General features: G+C 44.5%; 1 protein-coding gene across 5 annotated transcripts in view; it reads left to right on the top strand.

Moving 5' to 3' along the window:
* The window catches only part of RCAN3 (RCAN family member 3), a 488,354-nt gene that overhangs the window by 286,217 nt on the left and 184,357 nt on the right, over nucleotides 1–17,780 (top strand). For all 5 annotated transcript variants that reach the window (XM_044083150.1, XM_044083158.1, XM_044083141.1 and 2 more), the window contains one exon: nucleotides 12,390–12,563. In XM_044083150.1, coding sequence (XP_043939085.1) covers nucleotides 12,390–12,563 — 174 coding nt within the window. The remainder of the gene's footprint in view (nucleotides 1–12,389; nucleotides 12,564–17,780) is intronic.

The following is a 17,780-nucleotide window of genomic DNA, read 5'->3' as shown; positions in this document are numbered from 1 at the left end:
TTCATATGAGACCACCTGTGAAAACTCCATATTCTCTATGGAATCTACATTTTATGCTCTTGCATATAATTCTCCCTCTGTTTGAACCAGCATCATCTTGTGACCTTAAATATTTATCGTGGAAAACCGTTTTTCTAGTAGCTATTACTTCTGCCCGCAGAGTGTCAGAGTTTCAGGTTTTATCTATCGGCCCTCCTTATTTGATTTTTCATGCTGACAAGAGTATCTGTTGGAGCAAATCTTTCCTTTTTGATCAGAGTTTGTTCAGAGACCAATATTAACCAAGTTATTGAGTTACCAGATGTTCTTTGTGTTTCACTGTTGCAGTCATTACATTTGGGCAATCTGATTGCAGGTTGCCCTCAGTCAGCCTGATTAACAAAGTCTTGGGTCCTGCGTCGGTTGCTGTCCCTTCATCCATGATGTCAGGTCGTCAGGGATATAAAACATGCAGCCGACGCCATTACATCAGTCTTTCTTGCAGTGCTGTGCCTGAAGCAGAAGCAGTTCGCAAGTGCCGGTCGGCTGACTCCTGAAATTTTCGTTTTCGAGTTTCAGAACCACAGTTTTCAACTAAAAGCTAAGTACCTCGTTGGGGAAACTTTTTCTTGCTCCTTACCGATGTCAGTAAAAGTTAATAATTGCATTACTTGTGGAAAGCAAATACCTCATCAAGATTTTCATTCGTACTGTATTCCTTGCCTAGGCCCTGACCACGACGTACCTTGCTGTCGGTTTTTGTGCTTTATTTAATCGGCGCACTATCCATTGTTGGTATATTTTTGCCTCTAAATATTTCGGTTCTCAGTTTAATTATCCAGCAATGTCGTCGGTTAGCCATCTGACTACCGGGATTCTGAAAAAATGCAAAGATAAAGACAAGACAGGCTGTCAAGGTCCAAAACTGCCGACGACGCTTCTCCTAAGCCAGTCGCCAGTTCGCCGGTACTCAGTGATGTGCTTTCACAGCCCCTGATGCCCGCTACTTCTGATTCGCAGGCCTCTACTGAGACCCATTCGGAGTCCGGTATGCCGCGAGATACTTCAACTATGGAACCCATGGATGTCTCTACCTTGGATGGGTCCGGAGCCGTTATGCAGGCACCGGCTTCTGAGGGTGTATTCAGGCCTACGGACTTGCATATTAAATCGACGCCTCCTTCATTAATAAGGCCTAAATCTCGATCCATGTCTAAAAAAAAACGACGCCCAGGCCACATGCTAAGGCCTCTATGCCTAAAAAACAAATGATAAAAATGGCTGAAGATCTAATAACTTTAATCAGGGGTAGCTAATCCCCCCCCCCCCACCTTCTAAGAGGTCTAGGGCTGAGCTTGATTATGAATCTTTTGATCAGGATTATGTTTTTTCTGACTCTTCTGATGACCTGGATTTATCCTTAACTACGTATGAGGATTCTGTGCAGAGGACTCTATTCCCTCTGCTTCCCCTCCTGAGGATTTTTCTTTTGGGGAAACCTTACATACTCTACGGGAGCATTTTCACTGGAAAATCCAGGAATTTTCTGATTCAAAAAAGAGGATTAGGGATTTCCTTCTCCTACATCAACATAGGCCTTTGGCTATTCCTCCTGTACTAGACATTGTTGATGATGCCTTCTCAGAATCCGGTTTGGCCCCTGATTCCCTGCCTCCTGCTCCCAGTAAGCCTGACAGATACTACAGGGTCCCCGAGTCCCACAAGTTCCTTTTCAAAAATCCTATTGCAGATCCAGAGACTATTTCACAGGGACCCAAGGGCATTAAGGCTTCTTCTGCTAAAAATCCTACCCCTTCTGATAGAGACTCCAGGGCGCTGGATAGTTGGGGTAAAAAGGTTTATACTTTCAGCAACCTTGGCCATTAGAGCTTTAAACTGTCAATTTCATATGTTAAAATATCAGCAACATGTTATTAGACTGCTTAGACAGAAAATGATGTCCCTGACTGTGTGGAAAATAAAGACTTACAGGATTTAATGCTTTCTGCTGAACAAGTTGGAAAACATACTTTGCAATGTGGTTTTGATACTTTAGAGGCCTCTTGCAGGGCTGCTGTTACTAGGCCTGTTCTTAGAAGGCATGCTTGGCTTAAGGAGCAATCTTTTTCCTGATCATGTTAAAGCTAAATTGTTAGCTGCTCCTTTAAATCAGGACTGCCTGTTTTGACAACAAGGCTGAAGAAGTACTTAAAAAGATGGAAAATAAAGATAAATCTATGCAAACTGTTAAAGATTGTTTACAAGTTTAGCCTCCTAGATTTAGTAGGCACTGGCCCTCTAAGAATTGGTCCTTTCCAGCCCCTTCCAGGTCTTCTCAAGCCAAACCCAGAAACAGCAAAAACCCCAGGTTTCAGTCCCAGGGGTCTCCTAGAACTAAGCAGTGGGGGGCCGCCACTTCCAAGTCTGGGGATAACCAGACTCCCCCCTATGGTAAACTGTCTCAATGACTCCCTTTTAAAATTTCCAAGCACTTATCTTCTGACTGCCCCTTTGGGGGGAAAGATTGCTCTTCATGCATAGAACTGGGAACTCATTACCCAGGACAAATGGGTTTTAAATATAGTGTCCCAGGGATACAGATTTCACTTCCACACTTTGCCAATGCCAAGTGGGTGGCCAGACCTACCCCCAAATCAGTGGGCAGAGGCTCAAAAACAAGTACTTTCTCTCTTAAGCATGGGGGCTATTCAACTGGTACCAGAAGAGGAAAAGGGACAAGGTTTCTACGCGAGACTTTTCCTGGTACCCAGAAAAGACAAATCATGGCGTCCTATCATGGACCTGTCTGCTGTAAACACCTTTCTGGAGATTAAAAAATTCAAGATGCTGACTCTTCATCAATTACTTCCTATGCTAGGCAAAGACGTCTGGTTGGTAACACTAGATTTAAAAGAAGCATACCTGCACTAGATTTAAAAGAAGCATACCTGCACATCCCAATCAGGGAATCTTGCAGAATACCTACGCTTCAAAGCAGGCTACACGCACTATCAGTTCTCTGCACTGCCCTTTGGCTTATCTACTGCGCCTAGGGTATTCACAAAGTGCCTAGCTCCAGTTATTGCATTTTGCAGACAAAGAAGTATTCAAATATACCCATACCTGGACAATTGTCTAATTCAGGCAGAAAGCCAGGACATACTTTTGAATCATCTGGCCTTTGTAAAAAGGGTTCTAACTTGTCTGGGGTACACCTTAAACGAAAAGAAATCACAAGTGGTACCCTGTCAACAAATTACATTCCTGGGAGCAAGCTTGAATACAACTTCCCAGATGGCTTACCTCACGCCAGAAAAGCAAATTCATTTTGACAACCTACTTCAAACAAGTGGCCACAAAAACCCTGCTATCTGCAAGACAAATACTGCAAGCCTTGGGGTTCATGGCCTCCTGCATTCTTCTAATTCCATATGCAAGACTGCATATGAGGAAACTACAGTGGTATCTAAAAAGCCAATGGAGTCAACATTCTCACAGCCTAGAAACAATGATTCCTATCATACCTTGCCTACGTCTAGAGTTCCTTTAGTGGGCAGAGGCCTGCCACCAAAACAAGGGACTACCTTTCACATCACCCCCTGCTGCCCAAACCCTAACAGATGCATCAGACTATGCATGGGGGGCTCACCTGGCAGGGAGGCGCATTCAGGGCAAATGGAACCCAAGTCAAATGCACCTGCATATCAATCAAAAAGAAATGTTAGCTGTACAGAATGCTGTGACAGCCTTCAAGGACTACATTCTTCCAGGACAACTAATAGTAAGACGGATAACACCATGGTTGTGGTACATAAGCAGGGGGGTACACATTCTTACCCCCTCTGCAGACTAGTCATGGTATTGTGGAACACAGCCTTGAGCTACCAAGTGCACCTACAAGCTCAATTCCTGCCAGGAAAATTAAATACACTGGCAGACGGACTAAGCAGAAACCTTATGGACCCACATGAGTGGAAATTGGAACCAAGGATTTTCAACATGTTGACAAGCGAATGGGGGAGCCCAGATATAGACCCGTTTGCCTCCCCCCAGAACTACCAATTGGACAAATTTTGCACAAGGACTCCCCACAAACAAGCCTGGAAAGTGGATGCTCTGTCCTTCAGCTGGAAAAACCTATCAGTCTATGCCTCCCCCCCCCCCCCCCCCACTGCTTCTGCTCTCTAAAGTACTACTAAAAGTTAAACAGGACAAACCAAGCATGATTTTGATTGCACCAGACTGGCCGCGCCAACACTGGTACCCCCTCCTATGCAGTGTGTCACGGTTATCTCCATGGCACCTGCCTCATACTCCTTCCCTGCTGTCTCAGCAGGAGAGCCAGATTCTGCACCCTCAGCATCCAACACTGAACCTTGCAGCCTGGCTAATTACTTACCATCCCTCAGCAATCCTGTGATGGATGTCATCTTAAGAGGCAAGGAGGCCTAGTACTAGAAAATCTTATGCTGAAAAATGGAAACGATTCTGTGCCTAGAAAAAATCTCAAGGGATGAGCACAGCAGCACCCAATTTACCTCGGATTTTACAATACTTAACTGAGATGCTTCACAAGGGCCTGTCTTTTTCCTCCATTAAAATCCACGCATCAGCCATTTCAGCTCATTATAACACAGAACCTCCCCTCTTCTCTCATCCACTGCTCAAGCTGTTCCTCAGAGGTGCCAAAAATTTGAGACCACCCAGGAGAGCTCCAACCCCAGGCTGGAACTTTTAACTTTGTATTGGAGAAACGCACTCTACCTACTTTCGAGCCAGCTGCTACTGCAGGCTTAAAATTTCTTTCTGGGAAAACAGCTTTCCTTTTAGCAATCACTTCAGCTAGAAGGGTATCTGAATTACAGGCCCTTATGGTAGTGGAGCCTTTCATCATCTTTCATGCGGACAGGGTGTCACTTAGAACCAATCCATCCTTCATGCCCAAGGTGGTATCCAGTGTGGCCATAAATCAGTCCATTCATTTGCCAACCTTCTTTCCCAATCCACAGAACAAAGGGGAACGGATACTGCATTCCTTGGGTGTGCACAGACAACTTAGATTCTATTTGGACAGGACTAAACCTCAAAGAAAATCTGAACAACTGCTGGTAGCATTTGCTGCAGGGGCAGAGGGGAAGCTCATTTAAAAAAAAAAAAAAACACTTCTAAATGGATAAGCCATTGCATCCATGGAAAACCTATCCCCCAGGATATCAGACCTCACACTCCACCAGGGCTGCATCTACTTCTACAGCCTTTTTCAGAGGTGTTCCTACCAGGGACATCATAGAAGCTGCTACCCGGAGTTCTGTACATACTTTCACCAAGCATTATCATTTGCCAATTTTCTCTAAATCCAGAGCTGGCTTTGCCACTGCAGTCTTGCAGGGCCTGATAGCTGGCCCTAATGCTATCTAAACTCCTCCTCCCAACCATAGCTTTGGGAATATACCCAAATGTATTGACTGCAATAGTGAAACACGAAGAACATAGTACAGTTGTGTACACTTACCATAAATGTAGATGTTAGTGTTTTCACTGTTGCAGTCCTGGATACCCTCCCTCCTGCCCCCTAACTTCTTTTGGCTGTACCTCTACTTTCCTTTACTATGCTTAAAAGCCTTTTTGGTGCATTTGCTTTTTTGTTGGAGATGTTCTTCATTCCACATTGCTGCAGTCCTAACCATTGGGTAGTCCGCTGTCCCAGTCGGCCCGAATACCAAAGTATATGGCTGACGTCGGTCAAGGCGCATTAGACTGACGTCAGAACGTCAGGGTACTAATGCGCATGACCGACGTCATATCCTCAGTCTTTTTTGCCGCATGGTCCGATGCAGAAGCAGTTTTGCGAGTGCAGGTTGGCGTTCTGAAATTTTCTGAAGTCGGAGTTTCAGACCGAATCAAAGTTGGCTAAGTACCCGTTGGGGAATATTTTGGTTTTTTTCTTGCCTCAGTATTTAACCGGATGTCAGAAAAAGTGAATAACTGTATTTCTTGTGGGAAACGGATACCTCATAGGGATTACCATACCTTGTGTATACCTTGTTTAGGGCCTGAGCACGACGTTGTTGGATGCCGCTCTTGTGCTAGATTTAACAAACGCACTATTAAGAGAAGGTTAGACTGTGCCAGGTTAGTTTTGGGAAGCGTTGTAATTATAAAATGCCGGCGGATGCTCGGACGCGCGCTTCGTCCAAAAAGCGCAAGGACAAAGCAGCAAAGCCTAGAGTGGAAGAACCGGCAGTCCCGGACGCCGGTTCTTTAGAAGGCTCAGTGGAGCCGGAGGTTTTGCCAGGAGTTTCTTTGGAGTCTCAGGGAGAGACTTTACTGTTACAGGATGTGTCCTCTCAGGAGGTAGGCCAGGCTGAAGGGGCTTCTCAGGTGGCTGTTCTTCCCTCTCTTCCTAAGGTGGTTAGAGCCTCCCTTCTGTTTCCAAGGCTTCTTTGAGAGGCAGGCCAGGTTTATCTTCAGTGGGGTTTCTCCTAGCTCTTCAGGATCTTTGCCTAAGAAACATATGCTTAAAATGGCAGAGGATTTGATTACTATGATTAGAGGTTCTATGCCCTCCTGATAAGAGGCCTAGGGTGGAGCCTGAGTTTGAGAGTTTTGAGCAGTGTTCGAGGCTTCTGAGTCTTCGGCTGAAGACTTGCAGGAGTATCCTCCTTATTCTGATTCTGATGTGGATGATTCTACTCCTTCAGCTTCTCCTCCTGTGGATTTTTCATTTTCAGAGACTCTGCATTCCATGAGGGAGCATTTTAAATGGGAAGGTCAAGATTTCTCTGATTCCTGGAAGAGGCTTAGGGAATTCTTGTTTTTACCCCAGCATAGGCCTTTAGCTATGCCTCCTGTTCTGAATGTGGTGGAAGATGTTTTGCAGAGGCTTCCTGAACCCTGATTCTTTGCCTCCTGCCCCAGTTAAGACGGATAGGTACTATAGGGTGCCTGAATCTCATAAGTATCTTTCTAAGAGTCCTAGGGCAGACCCGGAAACTGTCTCTCAGAGGCCTAAAGGTGTTAAGGCTTCTGTGGTTAAAAATCCTGTTCCTCCTGATAAAGAGGCAAGGGCTTTGGATAGATGGGGAAAGAAAGTGTATACTTCTTCCACTTTAGCCATGAGGGCGTTGAATTGCCAGTTTCACATGTTAAAATATCAAAATTATCTCCTTTCACAATTGAAGTCTAAGGTGGATGCTCTGGCGGAAGGTATTGAGTGTAAAGAGTTGCAGGATTTAGTTCATGTGTCTGAACAGGTGGGTAAGCATTCATTGCAATGTGGTTTTGATGCTGTGCAGGCCTCCTCGAGGGTGGCTGCCACTGGTTCTGTTCTTCGAGGCACGCCTGGTTGAGGGATCAGAATTTAGCTGAGCATGTTAAGACAAGGATTTTGGATGCTCCTTTACAGTCTGACGTGTTGTTTGGTTCGCCTGTTGAAGCAGTTTTAAAGAAAATGGAGGACAAGGCTAAGTCTATGCAAACTGTTAAAGATTTTTTGCAGGTGCAGCCTCCGAAGTTTAGTAGAAATTGGCCTACTAAGGGATGGACATATCCTGCTTATGATTCCCAGTCTAGGGGTAGGTCTAGACGTGGTAGGGGCAGAGCTCAAGGTTCTTTTAGGCCTAGAACAGGGAGTTCACCTGCTCAGACTTCTGGTGAGGGCAGGGGTCAGTCCTTTCAGAACAGACCCAATGACCTGCCTTTTCAGCTGCCAGTACATTCTCGCCTGGCAGCACCTTTGGGAGGAAGGCTGGCTCTTTTCAAAGAAAATTGGGATTTAATTACCCAAGACAGATGGGTTTTGGATATCATTCACCACGGTTACAGGTTTTATTTCCATACCTTGCCTCCTTTCAAAGGCATGCCAGACATTCCTCCTCTACAAAGAAAAGAGGCTCACAAGCAAATTTCTCTGTTACTCCAAATAGGGGCCATTCAGCCAGTCCCTGTGCCAGAAAGGGGCCTAGGATTTTATTCTCGCCTGTTCCTAGTACCAAAGAAGGGGACACGTGGAGACCAATTTTGGATTTATCTATCCTCAACACTTATCTGGACATTCCCAAGTTCAAAATGTTGACGTTACAACAGCTTTTACCTCTGCTGGGCAAAGATCACTGGATGGTAACTTTAGATCTCAAGGAGGCTTACCTTCATGTGCCTATCAGACTGAGTTGCAGGAAGTATCTGCATTTTCGAGCTGGAAATTCCCATTATCAGTTCTCTGCATTGCCCTTTGGCTTATCTACTGCGCCCAGAGTATTCACAAAGGTTCTGGCTCCAGTGATAGCTTACTTCAGGCTAAAAGGAATTCAAATCTATCCTTACTTGGACGACTGCCTGATTCTGGCTCAAGAAAAGGAAGACCTTTTACAGCATTTGGAATATGTGATAGCAGTACTAAGATGCCTAGGGTATTCTGTGAACGAAATAAAGTCCAGTCTAGTACCCTCTCAAGACATGTGCTTTCTGGGTGTGAGACTGAATACAGCAGCCCAGATGGACTTTTTAACCCCGGACAAACAAAAGAATCTTTCCATTTACTTCCATCAACTATCTCTTCAGTCCGGGCTGACTGCAAGGACAGTCCTTCAAGCCTTAGGGTTCATGGCATCTTGTATTCTGGTGCTTCCCAATGCCAAACTGCATATGAGGAAGCTGCAATGGTATCTCAAAAATGTATGGACACAGCACTGCCAGGATTTGGACACTGTCATTCAAATAATACCTTGCCTTCAACAGGAATTTTTGTGGTGGGCTCAGGAATGTCACCTAAACAAGGGACTCTCTGTGACCCGGCCAGAGGCGAGTCAGATTCTAACGACAGATGCCTCAGACATTGCTTGGGGAGCTCATCTAAATGGAAAGTGGATGCAAGACAAGTGGCCTGCCAGACTACAGCATCTACATATCAACATGAAGGAGATGTTAGCAGTCCAGTTTGCATTAATGGCTTTCAAGGAGTTACTTCTTCCAGGGCAGGTGTTGATTCTAACAGACAACACAACTGTCATGTGGTACATCAACAAACAAGGGGAACACATTCTTACCCGTTGTGCAGGCAAGCAATGATTTTATGGGAGACTGCGCTCAGCTTGCAACTAACTCTTCAGGCAAGGTTTCTGCCGGGGCACAGAACTCCTTAGCAGATGTGTTAAGCAGACAAATCATGGATCCCCACGAGTGGAAACTGGATCTTCATGTATTTCGTAAATTGACAGTGTCATGGGGAACTCCAGACATAGATCTGTTCGCTTCTCCACTAAACCACCAGCTGCCAAAGTTTTGCACAAAGAGGTTTCATCACACAGCTTGGAAAGTGAATGCTCTTTCTTTCAGTTGGAAAAATCTTCATGTGTATGCCTTTCCACCTCTGCCTCTTCTCCCAAAGGTGCTCCTAAAGGTCAGACAAGACAAGCCAAGGATGATTTTAATAGCTCCAGATTGGCCTCGCAACACTGGTACCCATTACTGAGGAGTCTGGTAAGGAAGCCTCCATGGCCTTTACCTTTGATTCCACACCTGTTGTCTCAGAGGGACGGTCACCTGCTCAATGTCAAGCTTCACTCTCTTCATCTAACAGCCTGGCATATTCTGTTTTGAAACACAGCAGGTCTCAACTTCCTCAACAAGTTTTAAATGTGATTATGGAAGCCAGAAGACCTAGTACAAGGAAAGTGTACGCAGAAAAATGGAAGAGATTTTTATTTTGGAGTGCAGCAAAGAATTTGGAGATTTCTGAGCCTAATTTGAGTGTGGCTCTTCAATATCTTACTGAGTTATTGGACAAAGGTTTGTCTTTCTCTTCCATTAAGATTCATGCTGCAGCAATTTCAGCTCACTATGATTGTGACCCACCATTGTTTTCGCATCCTTTGTTCAAGCAATTTCTTAGAGGGGCAAAGAATATAAGACCCCACGAGAGCTCCTACTCCTGCTTGGGATCTCAATTTTGTGTTGGAGAAGCTTACTCTACAACCTTTTGAGCCTCGCTACTGCTGAATTGAAATACTTGTCATGGAAGACTGCTTTTTGTTGGCCATTACTTCTGCAAGAAGGGTTTCTGAATTGCAGGCCCTTATGGCGTAGAGCCTTTTTGATTTTCCATAAGGATAGGGTATCATTACGCACTAATCCTTCTTTTATGCCTAAGGTGGTTTCTAGTGTGGCTTTAAACCAAACTATTCATTTGCCTACTTTCTATGCAGATCCCCAAAATAAGGGGAAAAGATTTTGCACACTTTAGATATACACAGGCAGTTGCGTTATTATTTAAGCAGGACTAAGGATTTTAGGCAGTCTCAGCAGTTGTTTGTTTCTTTTGCTTTGAGTTCTCAGGGCAAGCCTGTGTCAAAACAAACTATTTCTAAGTGGATTGGGTTTTGCATTGCATTTTGTTATTCCCATCATGGCAAGGAGATTCCAGCTGGGATTAGGCCTCATTCCACTAGGGCTACTGCCACTTCAACAGCATTTCTAAGGGGTGGCAACTAAGGATATTTTGGAGGCAGCTACTTGGAGTTCAGTGCATACTTTCTCTAAGCATTACCACCTTCCTCTCTACTCTAAATCTAGGGCTGGTTTTGCCACAGCTATTTTGCAAGGCATGTTGACAGCTCCTGCTTCCTTATGATTTGCCAGCCTCCCTTACCTCTGCTTTGGGATTCTACCCAATGGTTAGGACTGCAGCAATGTGGAATGAAGAACATAGTACAGTTTTGTACCTACCATAAATGTAGATGTTCGAGGATCCACATTGCTGCAGTCCAATTTACCCTCCCTCCTTCCCTCTGTGTTTAGGGGTGGTTGTGTGGGTGAGGTTATACTCTTGTAATTTTGTATATATTGTACATATTTTTGGTGCAGGAGTGTTTGGTGTTTTTGGTTTTGGCCTTGTCTTTTTAGGGTCTTCTGACATCTGGGGCAAGAAAAGACTGAGGATATGACGTCGGTCATGCGCATTAGTACCCTGACGTTCTGACGTCAGTCTAATGCGCCTTGACCGACGTCAGCCATATACTTTGGTATTCGGGCCGACTGGGACAGCGGACTACCCAATGGTTAGGACTGCAGCAATGTGGATCCTCGAACATCTACATTTATGGTAGGTACAAAACTGTACTTTATACCTTTGTGTTTTTATGTTTAATTGCTTCCCATTAGGGGGGCACCTGACATCTGGGGCACGAAAAACTGATGTAATGGCATTCGGCTGCATGTTTTATACCCCTGACGTCATGGAAGAAGGGACAGCAACTGACGCAGGACCCAAGACTTTGTTAATCAGGCCGATTGAGGGCAACCTGCAAGCAGATTACCCAAATGTAATGACTGCAACAGTGAATACACTCTTAACATCTACATTTATGGTAAGTGTAGACAACTGTACTATGTTCTTCAGGAAATCATATCAGCCTTTTGTTCCTTTCTCTGAATCCTGGAAAGGTAGACCAGTGGCTAAAACAACTCTGTCTAAATGGTTATCTGATTCACTTTTGTCTATTCAGCTGCTAATATGCCCTTGCAACACAAGATTAAAGCTCACTCAACCAGAGCAGTTTCTACATCCTCTGCATTTTCAGCCAAACTTCCCCTCGATAACATTTGTGCAGCAGCCACTTGGTCAAAACCTCATACCTTTATCACTCATTACAAAGTTGATAAGGCCTCTAGGGACAGGGCTTCCTTTGGGTCCACAGTCCTGAAAAATGTACTCCCGTGTGCCACCCGAGATTGATGGTGCTTGGGACGCTACCCATCAGTCAAGAATGAATGGCGAGATTGAAGAACTTCACATTAAGAAGTTATATACTCACTATAATGTTCCATATGAGTTGTTAATCTCGCCTTCATTCTTACATCCCTCCCTCCTACCCCCTCCTGGCTGATAGCTGACCTAGATGTTGGGTTCATCCTGGTTGCTCAAGTTCTTCTTCCTTTCCATAGGGCAATAACTATTATATATGATTATAGTATACGCAGCAAACAAGATCTGAGGTAATTCACGAGTGCATCAGGGGATAGGGGCTTGGCCTCGAGCTACTGGAAGACCTCCAGCTCTGCATGTGGCCGTACCGGAGCCAAGGGATCGGCTCCGAACCCATCAGTCAAGAATGAAGGCGAGGTGAACAACTCGCATGGAACATTGTGAGTACATAATTTCTTATTCTTTCCTCTTGCAAGGGATAGCCTAATGCAAAAGAAGTGTCAAAGAAGCTAGCAAGCAGTGTGTGAAAGTTTCTGCCAAATACCCAAGGACATGTGTAAAAGCTCATGGGAAAATATAGTTACATAAAATATTTTTCATAACTGTTTCATTTTTACTGGTTCTTAGATTTAATAGAGCCATGAGGGATTAGATCTATGAAGTACATTATAAATGACAAAAAATAACTTTCTTTTTCTTTTTTTTATAGGAACACTTTGAAGCCTTATTCCAGAGTTATGATCCCAGTGTTACATTTCAGTTATTTAAAAGCTTTCGGAGAGTAAGAATAAATTTCAGCAACCCCGAAGCAGCAGCAAGAGCAAGAATAGAACTTCATGAATCTGAATTTAATGGACAAAAATTAAAGCTGTATTTTGCACAGGTAATTTGAGATTTGGTATACAGAACGTCAACATTAGTTTATTATTGCCATTGACTGTGTACAATAAACATGATGTAATCTCTAAAGTAACCATGACATTAAACCTAGGCTTAAAAGCTGGTAAAAAGTGTTATTTCAAGTTTTGACTATGACTAATTGGATTTGGCTAGTAAGATAGTCAGTATAGTAGAGAGCTAAATGGGGTTGCAGAAATAAAAGCATGTAGTCATTTAGACATTTACAGCTTTCTGAGCCAAGTATTTATAGTGAAATTAATATTTTTTCGTGGTTTGCAGTGTTAACTTGCCTAGGCCTCTATGTAGATGTTCATCGTGTTTCACTGTTGCAGTGATTACAATTGGGTTATCCTGCTGGCAGGCTACCCGCAGTCGGCCCGAGTTCCAAAGTCTAGGTCTGGCGCCAGTTGCTGTCGCCTCCTCCCTGACATCAGTGCGCCAGGGGGGTATAAAAGATGCAGCCGACACCATTTTCTTCAGTCTTTCTTGCCACGTGGTGCCCGAAGCAAAAGCAGTTCGCAAGTGCCGGTCGGCCGACTCCTGAGATTTTCAAATTCGAATTTCAGATCTGAAGTCTTCATTAAAGCTAAGTACCCCGTTGGGGAAACTTTTTTTTCTTGCTCCAGACCGATGTCAGAAAAAGTTAATAATTGTATTTCTTGTGGTAAGCAAATACCTCATAAAGATTTTCATTCTTACTGTATTCCTTGCCTAGGCCCTGACCACGACGTTGCTAGTTGTCGGTTTTGTACTAGATTTAACCAACGCACTATTAAGCGTCGGTACGATTTTGCATTTCATTACTTTGGCAGAAGATTCAATTATATAATGCCGTCGGAACAGCCGACTATCGGAGTTTATAAAAAGCGCAAAGAAAAAGAAAAGGACAGGCATCCGAGGTCCAAAACCGACGACGAGGCTTCCGCTAGGCCTCTCGCCAGTTCTCAGTGAGGCGCTTTCGCAGCCCCTGACACCTGCTACCTCAGAGCCACAGGCCGCTTCCGACTCCCACATGGAGCTGACTAGGCTGCTGGAAACTCAAGGTATTGGACACTCTGAAACTATTCCCTCAGATAGGTCCGGTGCCGCTGAGCAGGCATCGGCTTCTGAGGGTGTTTTCAGGCCTACACAGTTATATGTGAAACCAACTTCAGCTTCAAAGGCAAAGACTAAAGCAGCTCTAAAGACAAAGAAACAAGTACAGCATTCTCCTGGACAGGCCACCATGCCTAAAAAACAGATGCTTAAAATGGCCGAAGACCTAATTACTTTGATCAGGGCTTCCCATCCCCCACCTGATAAGAGGCCTAGGCAAGAGATAGAATATGAATCTTCAGATCAGGTTTCCATTTCCTCTGATTCCTCTTCTGAACAGAAATATTCTCTTCCTCCCTATGAGGATTCTGATGCTGAAGAATCTATCCCTTCAGCCTCTCCTCCTGAGGATTATTCTTTTGGGGCGACCCTGCATACTATGAGGGAGCATTTCCACTGGGGGAGCCAAGATTACTTAGAATCCAAGAAAAGGCTCAAAGACTTCTTTTTATTACCTCAGCACAGGCCCCTTGCTATTCCTCCTGTTTTAGACATTGTAGATGTATTTTCAGAGTCCGGTCTGTCTCCTGACTCTTTAACCACCAGCTCATGTTAAGCCAGACAGATACTACAGGGTTCCTGATTCACATAAATTTCTTTATAAAACCCTGCTGCTGACCCAGAAACTATCTCTCAGGGTCCCAAAGGGGTCAAGGCTTCCACTGCAAAAAACCCTATCCCCACTGATAGGGATTCAAGGGCCCTGGACAGATGGGGGAAAAAGATTTATACTTCTGCTACCTTGGCTGTAAGAGCTTTAAATTGCCAGTTTCATATGCTTAAATATCAGCAATATCTTATGTCACTGCTTAAACAGAAAATGTTGACAAATTCAGAATGTGCAGAAAACAAAGAAATGCAGGATTTATTGCATGCAGCTGAACAAGTGGGAAAGCATACTTTGCAATGTGGTTCCGATTCTCTAGAGGCCTGCTGCAGGGCCGCTGTTACAGGTTCTGTCATTAGGAGGCATGCTTGGTTAAAAGAACAGAATCTGCCCTATCATGTTAAAGCAAAACTATTAGATGCTCCATTACAGCATGATACCTTGTTTGGTGTTAAAGCAGAAGAGGTGTTGAAGAAAATGGAGGACAAAGCTAAATCTATGCAAACAGTCAAGGATTTCTTGCAGGTACAGCCTCCCAGATTTAGCAGGAACTGGCCTACAAAGAATTGGTCCTTTCCAGTGTCAGACAGGCCACAAAGAGGCAGATACAGACGCCCCAGAGGCAGATCACAGCCCCAAGGCTCATACAGGCCTAAACAATAGGGTGCTTCTACCTCCAAAAGCGGAGAGGAAAAATCACAGCCATACAGGAAACGGTCTCAATGACTTCCCCTGCCAGCACCAAGCACTTATCTTTTGGCAGGTCCTTTGGGGGGGGAACTAGCACTTTTTTCACAAAATTGGCACATGATCACCCAGGACAAATGGGTCTTAAATATCGTATCACAAGGCTACAGGTTCCACTTTCACACCCTGCCAATGTCAAACGGTATGCCAAACCTGCCGCGCAGAGGCACAAAAACAAGTTTCATCCCTCATGGACATGAGTGCCATTCAGCAAGTACCACAGCAAGAGCAGGGACTAGGATTTTACTCAAGGCTATTCTTGGTGCATAGAAAGGACAAAGCCTGGAGACCAGTACTGGACCTGTCTATCCTAAACACATTCCTGGATATTCCAAAATTCAAAATGCTAATTCTGCAGCAGCTTCTGCCCATGCTGGGCAAGAAGGCTTGGCTTGTGACTTTAGACCTAAAAGAGGCATACCTGCATGTCCCAATCAGACAGTCATGCAGAAGATACCTCAGATTTATAGCTGGCTCAATGCACTACCAATTCTCTGCACTGCCCTTTGGCTTATCTACTGCACCCAGGGTCTTCACAAAATGCCTGGCACCAGTAATTGCAAAGAGGAATACAAATATACCCTTACTTGGACAACTGCCTTATTCAAGCAGAGAACAAGGACATTCTACTACAGCATCTGGCGTTTGTAAAAAGATTACTAACAGATCTAGGGTACACAGTAAATGAAAAGAAATCAAAACTCATACCCTCTCAAGAGATAATATTCCTGGATGCAAGCTTAAATACAACTGCCCAGATGGCTTATCTCACACCAGACAAACACAGACAACTGACTACTTATGTCAAAATGTTGGCAACAAAGACCCAGTTATCTGCAAGAAAAATTCTGCAGGCTTTGGGCTTCATGGCATCCTGCATTCTGCTAATTCCATATGCAAGACTGCATATGAGGAAACTTCAGTGGCATCTAAAAAGTGTTTGGACTCAACATTGCCACAGCCTGGAAACAATAATTACCCTCATTTCCTGCCTGCAACAGGAGTTTCGATGGTGGGCAAAAGCCTGTCACCACAACATGGGGCAGCCATTCACCTTACCCACAGCCAGGCAGACATTGACAACAGATGCATCAGATTATGCCTGGGGGGGCCATATGGCAGGAAGATGTATTCAGGGCACATGGTCTGCAAGTCAAATGCATCTACATATCAATCAAAAAGAGATGCTAGCTGTTCCAGAATGCCCTGACAGCCTTCAAGGATCTACTTCATCCAGGACAACTACTGATAAAGATGGACAATACTACAGTCATGTGGTACATAAACAAGCAGGGAGGCACACATTCCTACCCCTCTGCAGACTAGCCATGAACTTGTGGGACACAGCATTGACTTACCAAGTACATCTGCAAGCACAGTTCCTGCCAGGAAGGACAAATACTCTGGCAGACTAACTAAGCAGAAACCTAATGGACCCACACGAGTGGAAATTGGATCCACAAGTCTTCAGCATGATAACAAGGAACTGGGGATGCCCGGACATAGACCTATTTGCCTCCCCTCCCAACTGCCAACTACAGAGATTCTGCACAAGGACTTATCACAAACAAGCATGGAAAGTGGATGCTCTATCTTTCAGCTGGAAAAACGTAAACGTATATGCCATTCCTCCAGGTCAGACAAGAGAAGCCAAAAATTATACTGCTTGCCCCAGACTGGCCCCGCCAGCACTGGTACCCAATCCTAAAGAGCTTGTCTCAATGCCCAGCTTGGACATTACCTCAGATTCCTCACTTATTGACCCAACAAGACAGTCAGATACTGCACAGCCAACTCAGGACCTTACACCTAGCAGCATGGCGGATAATGTAGCCATTCAAGACGCACCTCTCTCTAAAGCAGTGATGGACGTTATTTTGGAGGCCAGGAGGCCTAGCACCAGAAAATCTTATGCAGAAAAATGAAGAGATTCTGTGCTTGGAACCAGGCACAAGGTATTGACATGATTGTTCCAAATATTCCTCAGATTTTGCAATACTTAACTGAGATGCTGGATAAAGGCCTTTCCTTTTCATCAATTAAAATTCATGCCTCTGCCATTTCAGCTCATTAAAATACAGAACCACCTATTTTTTCTCATCCAGTACTAAGGCAGTACCTCAGAGGGGCCAAAAACATAAGACCTCCAAGGAGAGCACCAGTACCTGCATGGGACCTCAACTGTGTCTTGGAAAAACTCGCACTGCCTCCGTTTGAGCCAGCCATTGCAGCTGATATAAAATTCTTATCCTGGAAAACAGCTCTGCTCCTAGCAATAACCTCCGCTAGACGAGTCTCAGTTACAGGTACTCATGGCTGTGGAACCTTTTATCATTTTCCATCCTGACAGGGTTTCTCTGAGGACAAACCCTACATTTATGCCTAAGGTAGTGTCCAGTGTGGCCCTTAACCAAACAATTCATTTGCCTACCTTTTATCCAAACCCACAGAATAAGGGTGAGAGACTTCCGCATTCTATGGACATTCACAGGCAGCTACGCTTCTACTTGGACAGAACCAAAGCTTTCAGAAAGACTGAACAACTTCTAGTGGCATATGCTGCAGGATCACAAGGAAAGTCTATCTCAAAGCAGACTATTTCAAAGTGGATAGGCCACTGCATTCGATTCAGCTATTCACAGCATGGCAAATCAGTGCCTAAGGGCATTAGGCCACATTCAACCAGAGCAGCAGCCACTTCAGCAGCCTTCCTCGGAGGAGTACCAACCTAAGACATCTTAGAAGCTGCAA

The sequence above is a fragment of the Protopterus annectens genome, chromosome 1.part1 (genome assembly GCF_019279795.1).
Source record: "Protopterus annectens isolate FY-2018-M chromosome 1.part1, PAN1.0, whole genome shotgun sequence".
Taxonomy (NCBI): Eukaryota; Metazoa; Chordata; order Ceratodontiformes; family Protopteridae; genus Protopterus; species Protopterus annectens.
This window is presented reverse-complemented; position numbering and strand designations above follow the sequence as displayed.